Source organism: Mus pahari, chromosome 3 (genome assembly GCF_900095145.1).
Source record: "Mus pahari chromosome 3, PAHARI_EIJ_v1.1, whole genome shotgun sequence".
Classification (NCBI taxonomy): domain Eukaryota; kingdom Metazoa; phylum Chordata; class Mammalia; order Rodentia; family Muridae; genus Mus; species Mus pahari.
In genome coordinates, this window is record NC_034592.1 from 10578208 (window position 1) to 10590469 (window position 12262).

The 12262-nt window shown below is 36.5% G+C and overlaps 1 protein-coding gene across 4 annotated transcripts in view; it reads right to left on the bottom strand.

Annotated features, from left to right (window-relative positions):
* The window catches only part of Spopl (speckle type BTB/POZ protein like), a 60526-nt gene that overhangs the window by 6355 nt on the left and 41909 nt on the right, over nt 1-12262 (bottom strand). For all 4 annotated transcript variants that reach the window (XM_029536410.1, XM_029536412.1, XM_029536409.1 and 1 more), the window contains 3 exons: nt 5106-5228; nt 2433-2575; nt 2290-2343 (listed from right to left, as the gene is read on the bottom strand). In XM_029536410.1, the coding sequence (XP_029392270.1) occupies nt 2290-2343; nt 2433-2575; nt 5106-5228 (320 nt within the window). The remainder of the gene's footprint in view (nt 1-2289; nt 2344-2432; nt 2576-5105; nt 5229-12262) is intronic.

A 12262-nucleotide genomic window follows, 5' to 3' on the forward strand; every position in this document is an offset into this window, starting at 1 on the left:
TCACTGCTGCTAATGCACAGTGTCAGACTCACACCTTGACAGAACCCTGTGCTCACTGCTGCTAATGCACAGTGTCAGACTCACTTGTCAGAGAAGAGGACTATTACAGATTTGAAAGCAGTAAACAGCTTTACTTTTAGAAAACAGAATTTAGAAACTAAAACAAAACGAACAGGTAAGTGCAAAGGAAAATAGCTAAATATACTATTGTCTTTATATGGGGCAATGGGCTATGCACAGACAGTCTGGTCTCCAGTTGAGTTGAAGTCTGAACCCTGGTAGAACCCGATGGGTGGTAAATCCCACCTACATGGGACTGGAAAGTGTTCCCTCATGTCTCCTGGACCCCTGGCACCTGTTGAAGTCACCACCCCCACACACCTCCAAAGCCCCCACAGGAAAGGCTGGTGGCTAGTTGTCACATATACCATGTTCCAAGCTTCTGACCTTCAGGCTAAACTCTTCTTAGTTACCTACCAACAGCAAGATAACAAGTCCACTATAAGAGGGGCTGCTTGGTCCACCTGCTCTCTCTCCTCATCCTCTCCTCGATCCCTTACTCTCTAACCTTTTACTCTCTTTTACTCTCTATAACTTTCTTACTCTCTAAACTTCTCTCTCTGTCTCTCTCTGTCTCTCTCTGTCTCTCTCTGTCTCTCTCTCTCTCTCCTTCTCTCTTTCCCCCTGCCTTTCTACAATAAAGCTCTAAAACCATAGACTGTCTCTGTTCATCAAGGCCTGCCGTGCTTGGAAGGGACTAAAGACTCTTGCCTGTGTGGGAACCTCTTTCCCTTTGCCTTCTTCCCTGGGGCGAAGAGTGCCACCCTGGGGCCCCTATTCTGTTCTCATCTCCTCTGCTCTATCCAGCGTGGGATGCTGGAGACTGAGAATCTGGTACAGGGGCTGCCCCTTGTCCATCTCCCGCTGAGTGGGGTCAGTGGCTTCACATAGCCAGATGCTCACCCAGGGCCGAGTGGAAAACAGTCCAGCAGTCTGGCAGTCCGGCTGTCCTCCCCGCATCACTGCCTCCCCGCATCTGCCTAACCAGAGCACAGGAACTCTGGCCGGACATGGGCTACCTCCCCCCTCTTTCCCCTATACCCAAAGCCCAGCATATTTATTCTGTCTCCTTTAAATTATATTGACTATCCCATGCCCTCAATAGTGTGTTTTGCAATAAATAGCCCATGGCAAGCTGTAATTTCGTATATCAACTTTTGATAATTTTTCAAAAGCAGAATTTAAGAATTTATAAGAAAAACTAATCAAAAGTTTATGAAAATCTCTAATTTATCATCTCTTCTTTTTGTTATTGTAAATAATTATAAGAATATTCAACAACAAGAAATGGGGCAAAGTAGAAAATTATTCATTTCTAATACTTTGTATATAAAAATCTATGATTAGCAGGACTTAACAATTATGCAGCCTTTAACAATCAACATGCTACTGATTTACAGTATTAAGCAGCTTAGTATATAAGGCAAAGTATTTGGCTGATCTAAACAGTAATAAGTTAGCTCTTGAGGTAGTAAAACAGGAAGTCTCTGAGTTTGATGATGGTCCAGAATACATAGCAAGAATTTAACTCAGAAGCAAGCAAACAAACAAACCTGTAAGTTCTACTGATATGTAATCCTCACTATTTGAGAGGCTAGGGCAGGAAGAGTCACGTCTGAATCTACCCTAAAAAAAAGCCTAATAAGATCTTGACAGAAAATTAAATTTTGAACAGGGTTAAGACATAAGTAACTCTGTAGTAGAGTCCTTGTATAGCATGTGCAAGACCTCGGGTTCAATCAACAAGCATTATGAAAAATCAACAAAAATTTCAAAGACTTCTAAGGCAAGTCTTGGGGATTTACCCTTCCTTAACATGTTCTGAAAACAAGAGGCCAGATTTCTAGCAACCTTTGTAATGTCTGTACTCAGCTATATACCATGTGTGTGATGTGCATGTGTACCTGTTCAATAAATTAAGAGCATCCATCCTGCCATTCAGTGGTGACTCATACCTCCAGAAATAGAGGCAGAGGCAGGTGGATTTTCGTGAGTTTGACAACAGCCTGGTCTACAAAACTAGTTCCAGGAAAACCAAGGTTACACAAAGAAACCCTTTAATAGAAAACAAACAAACAACAACACAAAAGCATCCATCTCAGTTTGCATGAAAAGCCAAACTTCAAGGAATCTACTGAAAGTAGTAAAATTATTATTTTTAAAATAACTGGCAGTTGACTTTATCGGAGGGCACAACTATTGTTCACAATATACGGATATACATCTTACTTGTTGTTCCAGTTTTTCCCATCCTTACACCCAAGTTGTCGAAGAACACTGCACCTGAATTGAAGATTTAGACAGGGTTTAAGAAAATCCCAGTGAAAACATGTGCAATGTATCATGTCCAATGAAATGCAAGTATAGCTTACCTATTAATAAAGTCTATTGCCTGGGCTTTCAACTGTTCTGCACTGTGCAAATCTGCAAGGACAAGGGTATCAGCAACATTTTCTACTGAGAGGTTACTACACAAAGCTTCTTCACACATGACCTTCAGCCGTTCCAGTGCATACTACCCAAAAGAAAACACAATTATTAAACATTTGTCCCCCTTATTTAATATGTAAGTACATGGTATTTGTAACATAGTAGATAAAGCATAGGAAAATTTGTTTTGAATTAATGTTATTTTAAATCAATATACTGTTGGATTTAGCTTATGAAGAAAATGTAAATGAACACATTCAGGAGAAATACTAATTTACTTTAGAAACTGTCTTAAGTGAAAATATGGCAAATTTTAAAGTACAATTTATTTAAGACATCTATCCTAGTAATAAGTTATACTAAAGAATATGTTGTCAGATAAACATTTACCTCAGTTCTTTTCTTCTCAAAACAAAGAACTTATTTGAGAGACAAGTCAAGCTATATTTTGTTTAGTAAAAGAAAATAAAGTAATGAGCACATTACAAGAGATCTTAGTGAAACTGTTTTAAGTAGGGAAAGCCTAACAGCAGTTGTAGACTTTGCATAATGGATTTTTAAGATGTTTACAGTCCTTTTTCTTGTGACATCATTTTCAAATTTCTCTTTCTGGGTAGCACCTTTATTTTAGCTCATTCTACTGTATGCTGTCTGCAGCCATAGTACCCTTTTTAAAAATCCCCTACTTATTAGATCTTCACTGGTGTACATATTCACCATTGTGAAAAGTGTCCTAATACCCCAATTTCTAATTTGGTGGAAAGAACCCAAGCTTAGCTTTAAGGATGCTGAACCACAGAAAGGCATTCATTCCACTATCAGGAAATAATAGTATAGTTACCAAGCTGCGTTATCTAGCTCCCTGGCAACTAAGTGTGGAAATACGTAACTGTAGAAGTAGTGACTGTCTAGAACCTATTTGTACCTCTTGTTCACAATGTGCCGCCAGTTACCTCTTGTCCATTCATTTTCTTTTCTACTATTTTACACTTAGTATGTAGCACATTGTATTTCTTCTGCCACTATTCAAACTTGAAGAACAATTTAACCGAAAGCTAAGTAAATACTGTAACTACTAATTTTCTGCAGTTATTAAAGCTGCATTAGTAGGTTTGTTGAGGTTTAATGACAGAAAATAAATAGCACTTATTGATGATTTAATACAACCATAAACTCATCATCCAAAAGAATAAATATACCCTTTGAAATTTATCTTTACCATTCAATTCTAAGCAGTTTCTGTGCTACTGAGATGTGCTGCTGAGAAACGATCTTGTATCTTTATAAGTTATTTTCACGAATGCAATTACTCAGTATGTACTTACCATCTAGTACTGCTATTCAGTGTGACTGTTTTCAGGCTCGTGCTCATCACTGATTATAGTTCAGCCCCTTCTTACTGCTAAGTATTAGGTTCTTAAATATGAACATCTTTTGCTCATTCCTCTCTATATATTTACATATGTGTGTATATAAATGTATACATGTACATAGCTCTGTGTATGTACCACATACATGCTATAACAATTCATTTTCTTTTCTAATACTTCAAACTTAGCATTTACTACTGAATAACATATTTACCAGTTGATGAACATTTATATTTATTGCTAGTTCTTAACTATTACAGTTATAAATACTCATATAAATCTTAAATTGAAATAGATATATGTTTTTAGTGGGTGGTAGAGGGGTTAAATTTCTCAAAGTAAACACAATGGAATACATGGCAAGTTTTTATTTGACTTCAAAAGAAACTTTAATTTTTTAAAGTGGTTTTACCATTCCATGCTCCTAACAAAAGTGTCTGAGAATCCTAATTCTTCCAGATCTTTGTCATGTCTTATATATAGACTTGATTTTAGTCATTATAATGGGTGTATAGATATACACTATGATGATTTTAATCTCTACTTCTTTAATGATACTTGTCATTTTTATTTAATGAACTTCATTAGTATATTTGTTAACTATTTAAACTTTATCTACTCTTTCCCCCCCCGAAGAATAAATGTTCTTTATACAGTTAGAATATAAAACTGCTAAGTGTATGTATAATAAATATGTTTTTAGGATTGAGACTCAGAAGATCCAAAAACGTTTCTGATATTTTTGCAGTTTCTCTGTGTTGAAAAAGACAGAACATATTTATAATAGAATATAACAAAAGTATTAAATTTTTCTTTCCTATGCTATTATATTAAAATAAATCTATAAAGAGAATAATGTAAAGCATATTGTTTTTAAGGAAAATACACAAAGGTTGTGCAGTGTACTGTAAGTTCCAATAACATGTTATATGCAACTACATGTTGCATTTATCTTAGAAATTATTAAGCTTATGCCTTAATCTTCTATGGAAAATTCCAGGCCCCTCATACTTTCCTATCATATTGATATTTTAGACTATTTTATTTCTATAGTAGTCTACTTTATTCTATTTTATAAAACTCTATTTTATAAAACTCTGTAAGTTATCTAACAAATAATACAAATTAAGTTGTATCAAAACTTACTTTTATTTTTTTTATGTATAATAGCTTCCAATAAATAGCAAGTTGGAGGATTTTTGGTTTTGGTTTTTGATTTTGTCCTTTAAAAACCTCACTACTTACTTTGTCTGCAGCTGCCAACAAGTTGTCAGCCATTTTCTCAAGATTCGGTGCTTTTCCTGTGTAAACAAATCTCATCATTTCTTTAAAAACCTCAGGGTCTAAATCATTTATTTCCACTCGATTCTATTATCAAAAAGAATACAAAAAAATTAGGAACAGGTACACAAGTGAGTCCACATGAATCTTTGATGTTAAGTCTGTCTTAAGTTAATCATCAAAACCATAATATAGGCTATTTTATGAACAAGAGCATACACTGTCTAAGAGAGATGACCAGCCAGAAAGTACATACATAGATAGTGAAACCAAGGGTAAGTATTACTAAGTGAGAACCTTCCCATTTTTTTCATAATTTAAAAAGAGCAAATAAAATACTGTAGTTCAAATAAAATAACCTGTGTAAGCTTCTGAACAGTTTCAGAAGATGGTTACGGCTGTCCCTGAGTACCTAATATAGTAAGTAACCCTTACAGCCGCCAACCATAGTCACAGTTTTTAAGCGAAAGAAGAGTCTACAAATACTTGTAATGAGAGCTCCCTAGCTTAGAAGACTTGCTCTTACAAAATGCCAGGTGATATTATTTACTGGTCATGCTAGCTATGCTTACTTAAGGCGTACTCCAATTCAAACAAGACCAGTTGCTTTTAAATTTCTGTGTCCTTATATCCAATTCTCTTTTAAGGTAAAGGAAGTAGGAAATGTCAACATTTCAGAAACAGTCTTGGGACATTTTGTAAAGTCGAGATGTTAGGAACATACATGACATAATGTTATGTAAGTTAAAACACAATTTAGTTTAACTTTTTGGGTGGTGTCTACATTTGCTATCAGGCAGCTCTGATAGAGCTAGGAAGAAAGAGCTCAGAAGGATACTCCAGGCAGGCAGCCTGGTGGTTTAGGTAAGAACATAACCCAAGACAAGCCTTGCTATGCTGATGGACTAAACAGGAGGTGGTGCTGATTTGCTGATGAACCAATCGCCGCCAGGTGTGAGCCCTGATAGAGCAAAGTTACCACCTAATGAACTGATACTAAAATTAGAACTTTGGAAATGGTTCCTAGGATCATAGATTTCTCTAGCTTATGTTGATATGCATTTGCAAGTCTTGTGTGTGGCCCTGGGCTCACAAAATCCCACCTGTTAATCACATAGCCTATGCTCTCAAGGATGCCCTGGACACCCCACCACTGCCGTCCTCCCAGACTCGTCTCCATGGATATGGACGAAGCCTGCAAGCTTCTGAAGCATTCTCACTGGAGTAAATTCTCCAGTGGAACCCTGTACTAGCATTTTATGCCCAGCCAACTGTTCTCCGCTTAGAGATGTTTAACTTTTATTTTAGTATGCTATCATAAGGAACATTTGTGAACAAACCAGGCATATTTGAAACACAAATTTTGTGTGGATACCATAATTGCTGAGCACCTCATAGCTTACTGATAAGTGCTCTCCACACAAGGCATGTGATGAGCCTTCAGATCCCAGATTATGTCACCCTGTGAAATTTGGGAGTGTTTGGGAGACTTTGGACTGCACCTGGCCACTCTCTGAGGTCAGATTCCACAAGATATGTCTCCAACCCTCCTCTGGGCTGACATTTCATTAAAGTCATAAAGTGTGCTGGTACTTCATTCCCAAACCCAGGGACCTCTAAGGTGGAGATCATTTGCCCCTACACCACACTGCTCTGTGGTGAGGGAATGAACTGACACTGGTTCTATAGCTGGGCTCTTTGCACCTCCCACCTGACCCTGCAACTATGCATTATTTTTACGATATCCAAGATGAATGAGGCAGGACATTCATACTGTTCATACTTTACTTTTTCCCCTCCGTATTTGTTTTTCAGTTGTCTAAGTTCTCTTTCTTGACCTCTCCTCAGAAACAGGTTTGTCTGATTGACAAAGTAATATGACTCCTCCTCCTCTTGCAGATTAAACTGCTATGTGGTACCTGAGTGCACTTATTTTAGTCCTCGCCTCTCACTCTGCATTTAAGCATCTCCCCAACCCTGCATAATTTTATCTTCCACTTCTGTTCTTCTACCTTCTATTTAGCAATCAAATGCTTAGAATTACTGTGACTTCCCCTCACTCATGCCCACAATAACTAGTACAATATTACACAAAGTACTATCAGTGTCCTTTTACTCACCAAAGCACTTAAAGTACTTAAGATGTGATTGTACTTTTTTCAGTGTAATCACTGCTACACTAAGTGTTGCTGCAGACAGTAATCAACTCTCAGGGGAGCCATGGAACTAGAGCCAGGTGTCCTTAACATCATTAAATTGATTCTTAAAGAAGAAAATATGAACTCAACTCTATACAACCTAGTCTTTCCTGAACACTGTATAAACATGTCAACTGATAATAAAAGGTAATCTGAATTTAAAACATCTGTAACAGCAAAAAACTCAACCATTTATCTAGCATCAGGTGAACAGTGCTGATGCAAAAATCAGTTAATTCGAGACACCATCTGCTGCAAAAATCTACCAATCTCACAGAACATGCATATGTTCAAAAAACACAAACTGCTGAAAGAATTACAGAGAAACATAGTCAATATAAAGGAAGTGTAAATGTACTGGTAAATACTCAGTGGAAACATTAATAGAAGAGTGCAGAAAGATATATTTCAAGTTCTGAAAGATCACCGCTGCCAGTCTTAATACATGTGGCAGAACTGAAGTAGAAAGATGATAAATGTAGGATAAAGTAATTAATGATCACTAAGCCAGTTCAATAGAATACTGGAAAGGAAGCTCTGGACTGAAGAAAACAAACAAACAAAAAAACCAACCAAACCAAAAAGCCCATCCAAGATGCTACAAGTAGAAGTAGAGGGTACTAAAGTAGTTGTTAAAAACAAGAAAACTAAAAACACAATGGATGATAAAATTTAAGGAAATGTACGGAATTACACATACCTTTTAATAATAACTGAATATTAATGTTCTCATTTATTCAAAGTGAACCACATGAGAAGAGGCCTGGATTAGAAAACAGGATCCTCTTTTTTGTTTTTTACATGAAACATAGCTCACCATAAAAGACAAACATTACCTTATAATGCAAGGACATAAAAACGTATCCCAAGCAAATGGCATTAGAAAACAAAGAGGTGTTGCTTGTCTAATTGCTGAGAAAATATACTTGAACCCAAATCTAGTAAGGAGAAATAAAGGTCACTTCATACTCATTAGCTAAACAATTCATTAAAAGGACATTACAAAATCCAAATATAAAACACCTTCAATACAGGTAGACCCAATTTCATAAGACTAAAGATACAATCAAAGATTATTAACACCAACATAACAACACTATGGAAGACTTTACCACTCTTATTATAAGACACATGATCCAGATGAATATAGCGAAGCATGGAATTAAATTACCTCAAAAGATGCAACAGACATAACAAAAATATAGAACAGTCTCCCAACTATACACTACAGAATATACATTCAGTAGCCCATGGAAATTTACCTCAAATAGACTACAGTTGGAATAGAAAGCGAGTCTCAACAGAATTTAGGGCAACTGAAATAACTGCCTGTATCCTATCTTACCACAGTGGAAGAAAGGAAGAAATGAACAGCAAAAGTACAGAAAATACAGAGGCAGATGCTCGCAGCCAACCATTGGACTGAGCTAGGGGTCCTTGATGGAGCAGTTGGAGAAGGGACTGAAGGAGCTGAGGGTTTATGCAGCCCTGTACAGGGAGCAACAGTATCAACTGGCCAGGCCCTCCAGAGTTCCTGGGGACTGGACCACCAAAGGTACACATGGAGGGACCCATGACTTCTGCTGCATATGTGGCAGAAGACGGATGGCCTTGTTGAATATCAGTGAGAGGAGTGGCGCTTGGTCCTGTGGGGGGTTCGATGCCCTAGTATAGGGGAATGTCAAGGTAAGAAGGTGGGAGTAGGTGGGTGGATGGGGGCGTGCCCTCATAAAGGCAGGGGGAGGGGGTATGGGATAGGAGGTTTCCAGAGAAAGAAAATATTCAATAAAAGAAAAAAAAACCTGAAAACATATAAACTCAGAGAGATTAAACAATACACCTCAAAATAAGTCATTGAAGTAATCAAAAAAAAAAAATATAAAAATTCCGGTAAAGAACAAAAACAAAAATGTAATATACCAAAACTTAGGGGATACGATGAAAGAAGTTCTAAGAAGGAAGTTCATAGTCCTCAATGCCTACAGGGGTCAAGGGTGGAAGAAATACGCAACCTAAAGTCCCATCCTGGTACCTACATGCTGACTCCTGTCTATCCTAGTGAATCCCTCTGAAAACAAAGATGAACAAATTTAGAAAATTGAAAATAATTCTGTGTATCAAATCTGAACAGATGGAATAAAATTTAAGAATTCCAAATGAATCTCTCATAATTATAAAACTCGAGGAGATGAAATAACACAATTCTGAATCATAAAGAGCAAAGAAATAAAAAAAGATCTTTTAAATATACATGGGATTAACTGAAAATATAAATACAACAAAACCTCTGAGACCCACTGTAAGCAGTTTGAAAAGGAAATCTTATACCTCTAAGTTCCTACATTAAAATTTCAAAAAGAGTAGAAATAATTAACTATTTCAGTAAAGTGGCACAATACAAACAACAACAACAACAAAAAACTTAAAAACTCAGAAGCCCTTCTATATACCAACAACAAATACGCTGAGAAAGATGATGAACATGCACCCATTTACACAGCCTCAGAGAAAGGAATGATCTATCCAAGCAGTTCCTACAATGAAAACTTGAAATCCCTAGAGAAACTGACGGAAAAAGAAACTGGATGAAAGACCTCCCATGCTCATGGGTTGTTAGAATTCATATTGTGAAAATGACCATTTGACCGAAAGTAATTTACAGATTTAATGTAATCCCTATCAACAAGTCCACATTTTTTACAGAAATGTTTTTAAAAACTATATAATACACATAAAACCATAAAAGATGTTCTAACAAAAAAGAACACTATTAAAGAGATTATCATTTCAATATACTACAGCGCCATAGTAATAAAAACATAATACTAGTAGAAAAAAGGATATTTAGACCAATGTGACAAAACAGGGAGCCCAAATGTACTTTCATGTAACTATAACCATCTGATATTTAGTAAAGAGGGCAAAAGCATCACTGGAGTAATGACTGTATCTGTAAGAAATGTTGCTGGGAAAATTGGAGGTTCATATAACGAATGAACTTTAGACCTACGTTACTGCCCTTTACAAAAATAAAGCTCCAAGTGAGGCAAAGACTTCAATGTGAAATGTTAAAATCTGTGAATCCTAGAAGAAAACAGAAATGGGAATTCATAAAAGCTTCTTTCTACACAACAAAAGAAACAATCTAGTGAACATCCAGATCTAAAAAGGCAAGTATCGCATGCTATATCACTTGTCTGTAGTTCCTAGCTACAAAACACTAGTTCATTAACTGGATTACCCTTATAAAGCTGAGATGTAAAAGGAGACCATAGTGGCTAGGACTTTATAGAATGAACTAGCAGGATACAAAAACCCATGTACTAGGCATAGGAAACCTCCCTTCCAGTTGCTGGTCAACTCTCAAAGCAATGTAGACTATTGTTGTCCTTGGATGACTCTAAGAATGTGAAGGCAAGTCCCTATTGCTGAATTCACCATGCTGTTTTGACAAGGGCTTAGAAGAATTAAGTGGCTTGAAACCTTGGGTCCTTCCTGAAGACAAGCTTTCTCAGAAATAAAAATTGCTATATAATATGAAAAGGGGTCAGGGGGAAGCTAACGAAAAAACAACAAGAAACAACAACAAAACCCAACCAACCAAACAAACAAATAATCCTATCTAGCTATATAATATATAAAAAAACCATAGCAATGACCAGCAAGACAAGGTACCTCTACAAGTGAAATTGTGTACTTCATACGGGGACCTAGGGCCTGCTCAGTAAGAAGGAATTCATGCATCATACTGAAAACTAGCTAAATGCTCATGTCTGGTGAGGCCATGCAACCTAGAAGAGACCCTAATGTTGTCACTTTACAAAACAATATTTTATACTCACATATAAGTGTACTCTCACTTTTCTTTTAGCAGTAAGGAGACTGTTACAAAAAGCCACAACTGATAACAATGCAGAGAACATACTGTGGTGTGCCTAGCCCAGCTGATGACATCAATCCTTATACTTCCAAAAACATCGCAGAAGTAGTGGTTAGAACAATTATAAGACCTTGAATACCAGGTAGGTATTCTGGAAGACTGAATCTTCTTTATAGGAGACGGAAGTTCCACCACCAAAATTTCAAAGATATGGTTGACTCAAGAAGAGAAAACAAAACAAACAAACAAATAGACAACCTTAAAAATATACCTTAAGGCTTAGGAAGAAAACTAAAAAATATAACTAATACCTCTAAGAAGTCTGGGATATATTAAAAAACCAATGGGATACATAGGATAGAAGGGGCTAAGGTAACTGTAAAAGGAATTGATACTCTATTTACTGAAACAGAAAATTACACCTATAGAACTTAATTTAATCCTGAATATCAGATGTCTTTAGAAACTCAAAAAGACATTGTCAGAAAAGAATATTTCCTTTACAACTTAGTGAAGAACTTCAGTTCCAAGAGTTCCAATGGCCAAACCTGACCTCCACAGGCACCAAGTATGCATTTGGTACATAAACCTACATTCAGAAATCAGGAATTCAAGGCTCATACTTAGTCATAGTAAAAGCAATATACAGTAAACTAGTAGCCAACATCAAATTAAAAGGGAGAGAAACTTGAAGAAATCCCACTAAAATCAGGGGCTAGAAAAGGCTGTCCACTCTCACCCCACCTGTTCAATATAATACTAGTATTAGCCACAGCAATTACACAACAAAAGGAGGTCAAAGGGATACAAATTGGAAAGAAGTCAAAATATCACTTTTTGCAGGTGATATGATAGGGTGACCCCCAAAAAAATTCCACCAGAGAACTAAACCTGTTAAAAAATAACTTCCGCAAAGTGGCTGGATATAAAATTAACTCAAACAAATCAGTGGCCTTCCTCTACTCAAAGGATAAACAGGATGAGAGAGAAATTAGGGGGAAAACACCTTTTACGATAGTCACAAATAATATAAAATATCTTGG